Source organism: Lonchura striata, chromosome Z (assembly GCF_050655825.1).
Source record: "Lonchura striata isolate lonStrDom1 chromosome Z, ASM5065582v1, whole genome shotgun sequence".
NCBI classification, from domain to species: domain Eukaryota; kingdom Metazoa; phylum Chordata; class Aves; order Passeriformes; family Estrildidae; genus Lonchura; species Lonchura striata.
Window position 1 is genome coordinate 31,214,743 of NC_140740.1, and position 16,473 is coordinate 31,231,215.

The 16,473-nt window shown below is 36.5% G+C and overlaps 1 protein-coding gene across 5 annotated transcripts in view; it reads left to right on the top strand.

The window, feature by feature from the left end:
- The window catches only part of TNFAIP8 (TNF alpha induced protein 8), a 56,607-nt gene extending 41,008 nt beyond the window's left edge, over nucleotides 1-15,599 (top strand). For 4 of the 5 annotated variants that reach the window (XM_077790458.2, XM_085566414.1, XM_085566411.1 and 1 more), the window contains exon 2: nucleotides 13,713-15,599. In XM_077790458.2, coding sequence (XP_077646584.2) covers nucleotides 13,713-14,278 — 566 coding nt within the window. In that variant the 3' untranslated portion in view covers nucleotides 14,279-15,599. Of the gene's footprint in view, nucleotides 1-1,976; nucleotides 11,333-13,712 lie in introns of those variants that run through there. The other variant, XM_085566413.1, reaches the window with a different exon arrangement.
- Nucleotides 15,600-16,473: the final 874 nt, after the last annotated feature.

Sequence of the window (16,473 nt, forward strand, 5' to 3'; positions counted from 1 at the left end):
GATGTGTTATGTGTTAGAGATCTTGATTACTTTGATTACTCAATTTGAGAACTTTTTTTTTTTAATCTCACAGATAACTTTCTTACTGTTGATGAAGAGAATGAAAAGATAGCTGACTATGCATATCATATACACAGCTTTGTAAATCATAGCAATGCTTGACAATTTGGCTTTAATTGGCCAAATAATAATAATAAATTAATTGGTATTATTAATAGGACAGTGATAAGAAAAAAGTAACCCTCTAGTACAGGGAAGAAGCAACAAAGAAAATCAGCTTGTGAGAGTTTAGAAAGAATTATTACTGACCAGGTGCTGTAAAACCATATCACATATGCATAAGGAAAGCATCACCAGAGGTACAAAGAACAGGGCAAAAGGAAAACAAAGAGGCTAAAACATTAATGGAGAAGAAGCAATGGGAGATTTGGGGGAAGTAAGAGTACAGCACACAGGAACTGGTCGATTTTTTTTTTTTAAGTTTTGTTTGGTACGTGTAATGAAGCAAGATGCAGGAAATAAAGGTCTGTGAGGACAAAAACTGCCATGGTTTGTAGCACAGGTGCTGTGGCTTCATTCAGATGGACCCTTGAATCTATCAGTAAGAGCACTGACTTCAGGTTGTTAAGCCATAAGACTCTGTAAGAAGCTCTGCACCTCTTTCCTTTAAAACTGAAAGAATGGTAGTTTTTATTTTCCTGGCCACATCGGGGTTATCTTTGAGATAATCTGTTTGTGAGTGGATCAGATGGCCACTCTGATTGCTTTTCCTACAGGCACAGAATTTGATTAGTTGAACTGGTGTTTTTTTGTTGTATAACACATTTGGAAGTCCATATGCAGTAGTTGTTTTCGGCAGGACACTTTGTACCTCATGTATTTATTAATCTGTGCAGCTGGATCAGATGAGGAAGCTAGGTGGTAATTTGAGCACAGGCCATGGGATAAACATGGGCTGTAGCTGATAGATTACTTCAGAGAATCACTGAAACTTAACAGGTTAATCATTTAGCTGTGATTGTAGGGTTGAATGCTAGATTGCTTTGAGAAAATTCCATTAATATAATTATACTATGCAATCAAGTCTTTTAATCCAAAATTAATTGCAAGGTTCACATGCTTAGTTTCAAATAAGATACAGTCCCTTGAGCTATCTGGTTGATGGAGAGAACTGTAGATTAATTGAGGCTCTAGGGAATTTCTAGAGGTCACTGGGCACAACCTGTCACTGTAGGTAGAGCCAGCTTTAAAGTTGGATCCAAATTCAAAGTTAGATGAGGTTGCAGGCTTTTTCCAGATGCATTGATAATGTCTTTGAGAGTAGTGATGCCACCACTTCACTTTTCTTATACTTCATTATTGGGCCATGCATGTTATGTCATTACAAATGGACTTCCCCTTGATGTTGCTTGTGTCTCTTGCCCTCTTTTTTGCTGTGCATCCTCAAAAAGTGCCTGGCTCTGCCTACTCTATAACTACTCATTAATAAATTTCACTTGTTGGTAAAGACCACTATTATTATTAAACGTAGCACTCTCAGCATATCAGGTGCCCTACCTCCCTAACCATGCTGGTGGCAGCCTATAGGACCTTCAGTTTGTCAGCTCCTTTTTTTTGTGGACATATTGGGGAGCCCAATACTGTTCTCTCTATTCCACTTAAGGGAAGAAAATACTTTGGTTTCAAGTTCTGCGAGAAGAACCTTTTCATCTTCTGAAATTGTTTGTTGTACTGGAGACTTAGTTTCCCGGTCTTCCTTTCAATTATCCGTGATTACCGTAATACAGCAGATTGCTCCTGGTCTCTAACCTCTGTCTCCCTTGTGGCAGTCCACTGTTTGCAAAGTCCCCGAGGGAAGGAACCCAAAGGTGTAAGCACAGTAATACAGCAAATACAGCAAATTTGGTGCTTACACCTTTGGATGTATTACTGTGCTTACACCTTTGGGTTCCTTCCCTCGGGGACTTTGCAAACAGTGGACTGCCACAAGGGAGACAGAGGTTAGAGACCAGGAGCAAAAGTCAGTGAATCTCTGCAGAATCAAAAGAAATATCTGGGTAAGGAAGGACCTTGCACGTAATATTTGGTAAAGCTGTAGTCTTTACCAGTACTACTTCCAAGTGTGGTAACAGGCCAAATTAATTGCTTCTAAGAATAATGAGTGTTTTGTTATACATTAGCCAGAAGTAGCTTAAGGAAAATGCAAGGCTGAAACATAATTGTAATTAGCAGTTTTTATTCAAAAATACACAACATTTCTTTTATCAGTATCAATTTATTATTTGGGCAAATTTTCCAATAAATACTACTGTTTCAGAAGGGTTCTTAAATACTGCTTTTTGAGATGCAAAATGCATCCCTTCTCCACTCAGTCATTTAGTGTCCCTCTAATAATAAGTAAAGCAAATGAAAACTATATTTCATGTGTTATTTCAAAATTCTGGAATTATTTTTTTCTACAGTTAGACTACAAAATGTGGTAAGAGGAGAGTGTTTCATTAAGAGAAAAGTTTTTATGCTATTTTCATGAAACAATTTCTGGTTTTCATTTTTCCATACTCAATAGAGGTAGTAGGCTAAAATAGTTTAAACTATTTAATAATGGCTTCAATGCAAAAATTAACTTTTTTCATATTTAAATTTTTTTCATGTTTGCTTATTGGTTAGATACTTCATAGATCGAGTAGTATCCAGCAGTAGTACTGTTATTAGTAGCAGTTGCTGTTTATGAGTTTTCAAGAAATTTGAGTGCTTACACTGGCTGTTCTGCAGTAATGAGCAACACTAATCTGAACAATAGCCTTATACATATTGACACTAAGGTGTTTTTTTATGGTGGGAGATCTGAAAGTTACAGATGTTCATGTTTTCTTGGTTTGCATAATTATATTTGATGAGTTGCTTGTGTTTTTTAATGGTAGGTGTACACTTCCTGTTTTATGGATGTATCTCTGTCATGACTACAGAACAGGATCCACAGTGGGATTAGCAATAAAATGCAACTGCCAGAATCTTGGTTGTTTTAACCATCATGTCAGCAAAAGCACAAGCCTTAAACCCATTGTCACTTGGAGACAGTCTTTGAGGGAGAAGGAGAGAAACTGAGAAACCTGTTCTTTGAGATATTCATTCTGCATTTATAACTATGGGATGTTTTCTCACAAATTTTGTTCTCATCCCTAGGATTCCCTGCCTGAGTTGAGTGGTGATTTGACTCAGTTTCATCAGTCAATTCCCTGTCCCAGTTCTGGTGTGTGGTTCATTTCTAGTGCTTGGCTGGCAGGCAGTGAGAAATAGAGAGCTCACATCTCTGATAGGCATGTTGGATTCAGTCTGGGGAATTTGGCATTCAAAATCTTCCCCACAGAACTGTTTCAGCAGAAGCAATATAGAGGATACATAGTGTATAAACTAATTTAATTTAACTTACTTTCTGCAGAATTTAGTATTGGCTTTTGTAACTATGCAGATTAGTAGTGAAAGATGAGATAGACTGTTTTGCAAAGCAATAGAGAAAACCTACATTTCACTTTTACAGATAAGTACAAATGTCAGAGTGTCTGCAGAATCCTCTTCCTGCTGGCAGTTTGCAATAATGAGAATAAATTGCAGTAAAGTGGGAATAAGCACCTCATTTATTTGAGAGCATTTATCTTTGAAATGTTTGAAACCTGAAAATCCAGGGACATATTCTGAGATGAGTTCCTCTATCTGTAAAGGCCAGTAATTGTAAGTTTCTCTAAGGCATTGCTAGCTGCCCTGTGATTTCAGTGGATCTCTAAGAATGTGATACCTGCAAGTCCCTATCCCAAAATATTTACATTCATACAGCAATTAATAAAGAACTGACTGAGTGCATGCACAGACAAGCATCCATTTAATTAACTTCAAAGAGGTGTGGAGAAATGTTTGAAAAATGCAGAAATTACATTGTTTTAAAACATGAGGCTTTAATGAGGAATAGTTTTGGTTTTGCTATGTCCACTTTGCAAAACTATTCTACAAAGACAATTTTATTTCTAGAAAGAATAAAATTTTGGTTTAATATTAACAGAAATGAGAAGATGACTCTGGCAAATATTTCAGCTACTGATTCCAAGGGCAGTTTTTAGTACTTGCAAATAACAAAATAAATGGAGTTTCTGTTCACTTATAAACACTCACTGAGAAATAGTGATGTAGACTTCTTTAAAAACTTGAAACAATGAATCATAAATTTGAGCATTTGCAAACAGAAATGGTGGATACTCCAGGAAGGGGTAGGAATGCTCTGGTGTCTTGTGGTAAGATGTCCTCTTCAAGATCACAGCCTTGTCCTCAATGCTTGAGATTAGAGATTTACATTCTGTGATGCAAGAAATTGCATCCTGGATGTATGTTTAAACTCACATTTCTTTGCAACAAGCAGTTGGTATCAAAATCAGTAATTTGCAGTTAAATGTTGATCCCTTTGTTGTGAGTTATGTCATGAAGTTGGGGAGTAGAGGACAACATTATGGTGAGGAAAAGAGAAAGTACTGATATTTTTATTTCAGTGCAAACATTTGAAATTTAGATTGGTGGTGTTTCTGTTCACCACTTGAAAGCTTTCCTTCTCCTGGTTCAAATTTGTGATCTCTCCTTCTTACTATGAGTAATAATCTTGGAAATCTCAAGGTGCAGTAACCTTTCTTGCTATTGTATGCCCTTTCATAGCTGATCAGTGCTGTCTGTTGCTTAGCTGAAAATGTCATTTGATGCTACTGCAAAGTAAAGAAGCTAAATTGTCAAATTCTGCAGCAGTCAATAGCTGTAAAACACAGTGCAGTCAAGTCTCATATGCTTTGCCCCAAGAAGAGAATTACAAAGAAGATGCAGGTTTAACAAATCACAGAAAAAAATGAGGCTGAAAAGGGATCTCTGGAGGCTGTCACGTTTTTAGTCAGTAAATATACTTGTGATCTTTAAAAATAAATAGGATTACTACTGCTTTACTAGATAACAGAGTTCTGTATCCAAATAGTATTGCCTTCTGATGTAAAAGAGAATGACAGGGTCAGACATAATGTTTAACCTAAGATTCAATTTTCCAGATTAAGTTGCTAACAATATTGAAGACCTAATTTTTTCTCTTACCTTTTATATTACACTAGAACTTCAGGACATTAGTGAAAGCAAAACCAAACTCTTAAGATATGGGGGGATGTGGATTGGTGTTTTGACAGTCTTGAGTTATGTTTGAGAGTTTTGGTGTTGAGTCAAATATTTTAAAGGTGGGTTTGGGTGGCACTAGTGGAAGCAAAGAGGAGTCAAAGCAAAGCCTATGAAAGATAAACTGTGTCCTTAGGTCTTGGAGAGCCTGTTCTGAGCTGACAGCAAGGGAAAAGGGAAGTGAAGAAAAGAGTCAATCTCTTGTTTCACGACTGGATGTTTGGATAAAGGTTGTGCTAGTATGGATACAGAGGAAACAGCATGCTAAATAATGGGAAAAGAATTTAAAACTCAAGGGTTGGTTTATTTTGCTTCTTGTGGAATAGGAAAGTAAATGTGTTAGGTGTGCAGAGAAAATGACCATTTCAGCCACCAGTTGTAGTCTTCCATAATCATGGAAGAAGCCATGAGTGACTGATGTGGAAGGCAGACAAAGCACATATTCTCTGTACAGCCATGCATTGAATGCCATAAATTTTATCCTTTTTGTAGTAAAAAAAAATGGTAGTAAAAAATTAAAAATTTAAAAAGAGATGAAGAGTCCGATTAGTGTATTAGGCCTAGATAACAGCCAATATCTGATAAGTAAAATTCTTAGATGGGATAATTTTGTGTATTCTTTATAATCTACATTTCAATGTTGATACTGCAAATCAATATACAGACCAGACACCTGAGAACTGAAAGTCCTGAGTATCACCACTAGATTTTATGCAGCTGGCCTGTAGCTGTGGTAGTCTTTGGTGCCTCAGAAGTTAGTAAGTTAGTTATATATATATATATATGTATACACATACACACACACACACACAAAAAAAAAGTTAATGCTAGCAATCCAGCCTACTTTAGACATTAAAATGAAAGACCAAGGGACTCCCATCCTCTTTAGACAGTGTAGCTACAGATGGACAAGGAGAACAGAGAGCCAGAACTTGAAATACAAGAAAGACATTATTAACTAGTTTCAAAGATGTTGTAAGATCCCTCACAAATTTCTGTGTCATTTGAACTCTCTGAAGCCTCTGCTTTGACTTTCTTTGCATGTGATTCAAATACATGGCCTTTGCATTTTGGCCGGGTTGTGACACTCGTTTTGTGATTGAATTCCCTGTCCCTCTCATGCCAGATTGTTGTCTTGTTTGGACCTTCCAGTTCATTGTAATTTTGCAACATACCAGCTTTAATTTTCTCCAGTGGATTCCAGGTTCTCCTGGGCTCTTGACCTCTGAGGTTTTTGTTCTGCATTCAAGTCAGGAACTCTTTTTTTATATGTATGTAGTTCCTGCGCCTACAGCTTAAGTGTTTTGGGGCTCATTTTTTGTGAGAAAACATTCTTTTTGCCAGGATGGTTGTAAAACAATTAGATACCACTTTTTTAAATTTCAAATTCAGGGTGCCACTTGGCTTAGGGAGCTTGGTACTGTTGTCTTGCTGCAGTTTGGTATGTATTTCTAAGGCTGGACAAAATATAGAGTACCTGCATTGCATTTGATTGATTGGAAGGAATGATACAAGATACACTTTATTTCCTGTGAAAAGATTTGTCAGTTTTACTATTTACTGTGGACACCTGGTAGATACAGAGGAACCTGATACAGCCCTGAAAAGGCCAACAGCTGAAATATGCAGGCTGCATATTTAACAGCAGCATATTTTACGGCACTGCACCAGTTGCTACATTCCAACAAGGATAACAAATGGTGGCTGAGGACTGAAATACCAAATTAAGTTCATGACATTACTCTGAGTAACTGTTTTCTTGGTTTAATATCCAGTGTAATCTGAAATATTTTCAGTCATCTGAAGTTAATCTAATTTTTTATCCTTCTTTTTAAAGCTACACTGCTAATTAAAATACATGCAGAGGTTTTGGGGAAAATGGCTTTTAGGAGGCTTTTTAAAATTTCTAAATCAGCCGCACTATATGTATCATGTGATGCATAGGCTGGCTGTGGGAAGCACAAGCATGTAAAACCAGAATAACTTGTTGGCACTAACTGCTCCCATGGGACTGCAAAACTCTGCAACATTCTTATTGGAAATAGCATAATTCCTTGCTACCCTGCCCAGCCTTAACCTTCAGGTACATTTTTTGGCAATTCTTCTCACCTCTTGACCAAAACAGTATTTTATTTTTTGGTTTTTTTAATCGTTGGGTTATGTTTTTGCAGCTAGAATGTGGATCATATTTTGTGGTTCATAAAATTTTGGACATTTTAATACATTAATATTAGAATTAAATAGCAAAATTCAGAAGCATATAACAGTATCACATATGTTTTGCAAACATATTGGCAATGACTTACTGAGCATTTTATTGGGTGAAAAGAAGCTGTTTTAAATGGTGTTTGCTGACTTTTATTTTTCCCATGTTTCTGCAGATGAATATGTGCTCACTTTCAGTATGAATATGCAAATCAGACATACTCTGTATTTTCAAAAATGCTTCACTACCCATCTTTTTTTCTGCAATTGCTTGATTAACTGTTTCTCCAGAGGGACTTGCAGCCTCATAGCTAACTTCCAAATCCAGTAAGACTGCTCATGCAATATTTGCCATGCATAAAGCTTCAGATGGGGTGTTTTTCCTTTTGAAGGTCTTCCAGTGTGAATGCTAGAACTAGTGCACATTGCTTGAATAGTTAACATTCTCTTCGTATGCGTATGGTAACAATTATGGCAAGACAGAATTCAGTACAATTTACTTTACCTGTTGGGAGAACAGTAGGCAAATGTTACTCATGAAAGAATGCTTTGTATGCATTGAAAATTTTAGTTAAACTGTTTTCTATTTAAAATCTGTATTCATATATAAACCCCTCTTTTTAAACACAAGTTGCCAAGTAAAATATTTGATCTTCCAGTAAGGACCTCATGTACATGAATTAAGTAAGTAGAGGTGAAAGAAGCAAATACTGTACAGGGCCCTTGTTTGAGGTTTTTTTTCATTCCCCCTTCTGCACTTAGCCATTTGCTGTCTGGATTTTCCACTGCCTGATGGTGCTTGCCCAAACCATGTGCCCTGCTGACGTCCTATCAATAAACTCTGTGGCTGTCCTGGTATCTTCCCACTCCTGCCCTCAGCCAGCTGTTAGGTTGCAGTCCCAGTGTCTGAGGTTGAAGAGTGAAAGCTCTCAGACTGTTTCTGGTCTTGCATGGCTGGTACAAGCCTCAGTTTTCATCAGCTTTTGAAAAGTCAGTAAGTGAACAAATGCTTGTGAATGTGAATGAGACTGGCCAATATGCTGATGTGGCCATTTGTGAAGTGTTGCATTTTTGGAAGGAATTATAGAAGACTTATGTTAAAATCCTTACAATCCTTCCCAAATCTTTCAACCAGGAAACTCTGAAGCACTGAGATAAGAATCAAAACACTGACTCTCCTCTTAAAATAGAAAAAAAAGAAAACAGCATTAAAAAACCTTTTTGAAACTGTGACTCACTCAAATGGTTATTAAGAAGAAGCTATATATATAATTTGGCATCTAGAAAAATCAACTTATCTTTTTCATATCTGAAAACTTCATAGTCTGTACCTGCCACTCAAGTTTTTCAATCATGTTGTCATGATTGAAAAGTACATTGTGAAAATTGTTACAGCCATGGTAACAGGTTTATAACTATTTATGCCTATTTTGTACCTCAGGACTTATTTGTTCACTGATACTAACTCTTGTAGTTTATTACTCTGGGAGCTTTACCTTACTGAAATAAAGTATTTAAATGTTAATTCATATATTTATATGCTTCGCATTTATATGTTTCTGGCCTGTGTCACTCCTGAAAACAAGGTTCGACCTGTGAAAACCCGGAAAGCAGAAGGAAAAAAAAAAAAAAAAATCAGTAATTCTTTTATCCCTTCATATCTAGGCAGTCTCATGATTTTGGAGGTGCATGACATATGGTCACATACGCTAAGAGAGCATAATGCTAATTCCACTTGATTTCAAGTTGCCTCCCTCCAGTGAAGTAGTTCTCTTTCACTACGGGAGTCTGAACATGCAATTTGTATGGCATATGCAGGCTTTAAGGTGTAGTTCTAGCACACAGTCTGTAGAGAGGCAAACACACAACATCCATACAGGATTCCCAACAGGAAGTCCATTCCCATATTTCTCAATGCTATGTGATTGTCTTTTAAATGCTGCCTGAAGCTGCCTGAAGCCCTCAGTCAGTGCTGTCCCTTTCCTCTCAAGCCCATGTTGGTGTTTCGTTCCCAAAAACCCTCGTCGTTTTTGAGCCTTACTCGTACAGCACGTGATGTTCCAGTCACTAAAATGAGAACTAGGACTCGAGGAGCAGTGTTTCACAGTCATATTTTCTCTTGGGACTGTTCTGTCAACACAGTGAGTGTCAGAAAGCTCAGCTCTGGATTTGACCATGGAATTCATGATGGTTCACTGTAATTTTTTGCTGGATGTTTTTTTTTTTTCCTGCTCCTTCATAATGAGAAGTTTAAAAATAATCTGTGACTAAAGTATTCATTGTCAATGTACATGAGATTGCATACACTCAGCTGCAAGTGATGTTGAATCTACCATAGACTGTTGTCTTGTGGAAGAAAAGAAGTTGTTTTTTTTCCAAATACTACATTTTTAAAAAAATTAAATAAAGTTGAGACACAGGATATGTGGTAATAGTATAATAGTCATTGCCACAGTACGGAGGGAGGTGTGCTAGCTTCCATGTGAGGGAAAAGTCAGCATTGCAGCCATAAGTATGAGCCTCCTTGTACTTTTATAGCAGTCTCCTGAGAGTCTATTAACTACAATTTTAAATTTTCACTGAGAGTTTACACTTCCACCACAGTTTCAAGAAAACCTCTGTATGGTAAAATATTTTGGGAGAAACACATCCAGAATAAATACTGGACATACTACATGTCCAGTATTTATTCATTTTAATACACAAAATACCATGTTAAACACATATGCTGTGTGCTTGCTATGAAAATCAAAAAGTTGCATAATCACTAAGCTCACAGCTTTCACAGGAGGCTGTCTCTAGCATAATGTTTGCCGTTTAAATAATGAATTAGAAGATTTTGCAGATGTCTGCATTATTCCCAAGACTGATTCTGTGCATTTCAAAGCAATGGAAGCAGGATTTCCACTGAGAGCCTTTTCTCTTGGACTACTTTCCCTTCTGGAGGCATGGCTTTACTGCACATAATCATGCTTATTTGAGTAGTTTGTGCAGAAAATGACACTGCATTGATTCAAAGAGGTATTTTTTGATGATAACCTTTTAAAAAGTAAAGTATAAAACTACAGAGGAAAGAAATTTGAGCTATCAAGAGCAATCATGAGGTAAACCAAACTCTGAGTTGCTTAAAATCAGTGGGATTACCCACGGGTCACCAGAGAAATGACACTGTTCCAGTTTAAAGTGCAAGAATGTTACCTGTTAACACAAGAGGTGTGGTCAGACATCCAGGCCAGCTACTGTAATCACTTTCAAAACATACATACAGTCATACATACATACAGTCTACATACAGTCATCCCTAAGTAGTTGTATACAGTTGTATAAAGCATTTTCAGGTGCTCATATCTGAAATTGCAGTCAGAAGTTTGAAAGGGGGTGCCTGGCAGTCCTTGGATTAGGAGTGCTGCCCTCCCCAGCGCAACCTGTGAGTCAGGCACCTCTGATACACTGATGAGTATCTCCACTTGCAGGATTTGAGCATCTCCAGGATAGTGTTTTAAAGCCTTTTCTTGACACGTCACCTGTCCTCTCGACCGCAGGACATTTCTTCTCCCTCCCTGTCTCTGAACTGTTCCAGCTGTCAGTTGGCAGAAACAGCCCTCGGTATTGCACTGCTTGCTCAGCGCTGCAATTTCCTTTCAGCTCTCTCTTTGAGGAAGTGAAACCACCGAGATGTATTTTTGCCTTTTGAGGTGCCAAAGCAAAATGAAACACTGCAGGCAGGAGAGAAAGGTAGCTGAGAAGACCTGCCCTTACAGCGAGGAGGAAAACCCCATATTCTCTCTGTGATAGCTTCTGACAATGTTTCAAAGCACACAATATAGTGTGTGCTGCATTTACCAGAAAAAATACGCCACAGCCAGTCTTCACCTTGGGTGTTTTGGTTCTCTTTCTGCTGTCAGCAGTAAAAACTGCAATTACATTAGATGAACAAGTAAGTAATAGCTTTACTGTTATTTAAGGAAATATGTATGTTCATCCTGAAGGAGCTCTTAATTTTATTGCTTAAACTGAGCTTTATTTAAGCTGTGAAATAAATTTTAAGTCTTTCTCTCATTGGTAAGGAGGAAAAATTCTGATTATAAACTACAAAGAGTTAGCAAGTTCCTTTTTTGGATTGGCTGAAATAATGATGTATGAAATTTATATATTTAGCAATTAAATTCGAACCCATTAACAGCCCAGGGAAAATGAAACTAAATTCTGGTGTACTTATAGCAAAGTAGATAGAAAGTAAGCCATGATGGAGAGCCCCAAAACGTGGACAGATATTAGAAAAATACCTTAAGAGTTTGGCACCTTTTGAAATGGAGAATTTCCTGTTTTGGTTAGCAAAGGTAACTACGTGTTGAGTTGTACTTTGTAAAATGCAAAATTATGTAATATAAGAGGTTTTTTGTTGTAAAACTTAAAAATATTTAGCATACTGCCAAACAGTAACTGCTGTTAGTAGGAACATCCATATCTGTGTGGAGTGTCAGAAAGGAGAGACTCGACACAGATATGAGCATTAATTAGAAGATTTTAATTAATAAAAGTTATGAAATGACAATTGATATTTCTGTTTTGGAAGAGAAAGAAAGTTATCATTCATCCATAGATCATTGTAAAGCATTGGCTGTTGAGTTCTAGTATTTGACTACCCTTTGGAAAACATGGATTAATTTTACTTTAATAGTAACTGTTGCAGATTTAGCTTTAAAAACACAGAAAGAAAATGAAATATTTTCAGTTCAAAATGACTGCTCAGCATCTCTAATGTCTTCCTGTATCTTTGTGGTTGAGAAGTGTGTCTGTCTTGTGATCTTGAGTGCTTTGCCCAAGATAGTTAACAAGGGGTTCCTTGGTTTTTGTCCTCTGGTAGTAAAGATTTTTAAAAATGTGTTCACACACTTCATGCTTCAAAACAAAATACTGATATGCACTGAAACTTGTAACAAACAAATCTGCTGTAAGGTTTATGGGATGATAAAAAAGAGCGTGTTATTAAGTTTCTCAAAGACACTCTTGAATTAAAAATACAGATTTGTGTTTCATGTCCTGAAGGACAAGTTTCTTCTATTTGTTGGAACGCCTGAGGCGCCCTGCATCTGAACACACCCAGCTGCCCACATACCAGCAGTTAAGAGGAAACCTTTTCCAAATTCAGGGACTTACTGCCTGACATCTGCAGAGTTGATGTTTTCATTAAAAGAAAAAAAAATATTTTCAGTCCCTGTGTTTGCTAAGCAAACCTTTCATATGTACAGTAAATGTAATCAGATGTAGTCTTCCTTCTCCCTGTCTGAGCTGCAGCACAAAGGCAGCCATTTCCCAGACAATTGTACTTGAAAATACCAACTCACATGTGTCTTAATGGAGAGAGTGCTGTCAAGGGAGTGTCAAGAAATTGTTGCTGACAACAGAACAAATGATAACATTTCACAAGTCAAGTTTCTGAAGGTTTGTTTGGGGTCTTTTAACAACAACTTTTTGTTGTTTTGAACAAAAGTACAAACAAGTCACTGGGTGTATTGTGCAATCAAACATAGTTTTAGAAGTGGAAATGTGGTGTAGGATCTACTTCATTGGTCACAAAAAGATACTTTTAAAACTTAGTGTTCACAGTTCTTATGACAATCTCTAGAAAGTAAATGTCTTGCTTTTAGTGCATAAAGTATAGGACATAGAAATGTTAATCTGTACTTGCTTTTCTTCTGAAAACCAGTGTCTTCAGATCCATCCAGAGAGTCTCACTCTTGTTTGCTGACAATGTTTTTTTTGTCTTCCTTTTGTATTTCTGCATGGATATCTACAGATATGTATAAAATAGATATCTTAAAATTAATGTGTGGTGTCTGCATTCACTGATGGTGTAAAATGCTAAGAAAGAAAAGGCTGTACTGGTCGCTTCACTGAATTATTATCTTTGAGTCACAGTGGTTATTTGTCATGACATTGAAATAATCCTGGGTTTAGATTTCATTATGAACGTGATAATCAGATTAGATTTGTGACTCCTCTGATCGAATAGGGCAGTTTTATTACCTCAGTTTGAAATTCCATCAATCCATATATAGAGAAAGCTTCTAAACCATTTCTGAGCAAGTTCAGTTGGTATTTTCTCAAAAGTAAAACTGTCTGAAATAATATAAAACAAAAGAAAGAGAGTTTTAGGGATTTAAATATGAGGTTTTTTCCTGCAACAGCATTGCAGTACTTTGTGGTGCTTAGTAAGATTATTGTGAATGTATAAGTATAGAAATATTCCTGAACTTGCTGCCCAGAGACTGTCTGTTTGGAAGTACTGACTGCACACTTTTTTCTTTTTCTAGTGGCCACAGATGTCTTCAACTCCAAAAGTCTGGCCATTCAGGCCCAGAAGAAGATCCTGGGGAAAATGGTGTCCAAATCAATAGCAACTACTTTGATCGATGATACAAGCAGTGATGTTTTAGATGAGCTTTACAGAGTAACAAAGGAATATACACAAAATAAAAAAGAAGCAGAGAAGATAATCAAAAACCTCATTAAAATAGTCCTCAAATTGGCAATTCTCTACAGGAACAACCAATTTAATCAGGATGAAATAGCACTGATGGAGAAATTCAAGAAGAAGGTTCATCAGCTGGCTAAGACAGTGGTCAGTTTCCATCAGGTGGATTATACGTTTGACAGGAACTTTTTGTCCAAACTGTTGAATGAATGTAGAGAGCTGCTCCATGAAATCATTCAGCGTCACCTAACTGCAAAGTCACATGGACGCGTCAACAATGTGTTTGATCACTTCTCTGATTGTGAATTTTTGGCTGCCTTGTACAATCCCTTTGGACCTTATAAAATCCATTTGCAGAAACTTTGTGATGGGGTCAACAAAATGCTAGATGAGGGAAACATATAAGTACTTGTATTAGAGGTGACTGCCTATGAGTTATTTGTAGATGGAACACTGTTGATTTATGAAGGAATAAGGGAGAATGCAAAGAGGTTTTTTTTACATTATGACAAATCTTTCCTAAATATCTTTATTAATTGATTTCTTACTATGCGCTATCTTTTGCTATTCAGAGTCCATCTGGAAGAAAAATTGCACATTACTTTTTTTATTGTGCTTTGCCTATGGAAACAGCTTGATGAAGACAATCAAATAGAATGGTTCAAGTAGAGTAAGGGTGTTGCAAGATAGATATACAAACCAAAACAATATGCTGTCAGACAGTCTGCATCGTTCATAGATTTACAGAATTAATTATAAACTATCAGAACCCAGTAATGTTGATAATAGACTATCATGGTGATGGTGCACTCTGTAATTTCTTTCATTTACTTGTAAAATAAACGTATTTGATTCAGTTATAGTCTTTTATGCTCTCTGCACAGATAACAGCTTCCTAGTGTTGCCATTATGAAGCATTGAGTTTTAAATAAAATCATTGATGCTGTCACATAGAGTCTTAACAGCAAGCTTGAGCATCTCCAGCTCAGAGCTGAAAACTTCCTGTCTGCAAGGGAGGATCTCCCAAACAGAGATCCTTATAGACCTGCACAGGTGCTTCCTTCCTTTGACTACATGGGGATTATTTGAGGAATAAGCTAAGGAAAATAGCTGAAGTGGGGAAGAGCACTCCTAAGAAACTGCTTGTGGTACAGAATTTTAACTCTGCCTGTGATAAGATAAAACACAGTGACTTCTCTGTGCAATTCCTTAAGATTTTTGGAATTCTGCTAGTAGAATCATAAAATCAATCATTTGGGTTGGAAGGGACACAATTATTTTCAAAAAGATGTGAATCAGTGTATCTGACCTACTACTCTGTGTATGATGATATGAATTCACCAAAGTTGACAAAGTTCCCATTACAAGCTAATTTGCTTTGTGTACAATGAAAGTAGAAACAGAAATTAATGTTATCCTTGTGTTATATACTATTTAACTAATGGAAAATTGGAATTTTAAATATTTTTTTCTTTTCATACTTTCCTAGCTTTTATTCTTATTTTTCTTCTCATCTTCTCTCTGCCTTGACATTGGGGATAAGAAATGTGACTTTCTATACACTGTAATGTACTTAAAAGGATGAAGTTAATACATTTCAAACAGCCAAAGACTTCTTGTTAGGAAGCATATAAAGAATTTGCTGTTTATTTAATTGCCAGTGTTTTTACTGTTTGCTGTATCCTTTTGTTTTAATGAGTAAACCAAAGAATATTTGCACTCCAAATTTCTCTTGTCTTCTTTTTTTTCCCTTATCATATCTTAGATTCTAAATTCTGAGAGCAACAAAAGCATTGAAACATCTGACATACAATTTCACCATTACTTATGATTTCTAAGAGAGAAATTTAAGTTTTATTGATGTTAGGTTGGTCACTAGGCTCTCAATATTCCTGAAAACATGCCAGAGAAATGTGTTCAAAATGTGAATTCATTTAATGGAAGCCACTAGTGCTCAGCAGCGAGAGAAGATTGATGTACTACTTGTCTGGAAACAACTAGGAACTGATGTAAGGACAGTACACCAGAATTTGCCAAGAAGTAACTTAGAGGGTTGCCAACTGAAGGAGCATCATGTAAGATTCCTTCCTGTGCCTAACCTAAACAGTAAATACACTGTGTTTCCATCCATCAGAAGGCATGTATATGAATGCAACATCATGGAGAAAATCACACAAATTGTAAAGTGTTTAGTTTCTCATGTATTTATTTTATCTTCCTGCCTAGAAATACCAATTCTTCCTCCTGGGGTGAGAATAAAAAGGAACTTGACTTCTAGAAATGAAAACAGTTTTATCTACAAATCCTATTTTTAAAGTATGTCCTGATTCTCCCAAAATAGCCTCGTTTTTAACAAATATTAACAGTTACAGAAAGGAGGAGACTGTATACCTTATTTAGAACCAGGTGTATTACATGTGTAAAGCATAGAAGATTATCTTTGCCCATGAACCAGAATATTTTGGTTGCTGAAATTTGAATTTTCTCTGGGAAAAAATAGCTGAAATAATCTTTGCAAATTAATAATTAATGCCTACTTGTATGTATATGAGTCATGTACATTTTCAGTACTCAGGACCTTCTTACTAAGTGCACTGTCT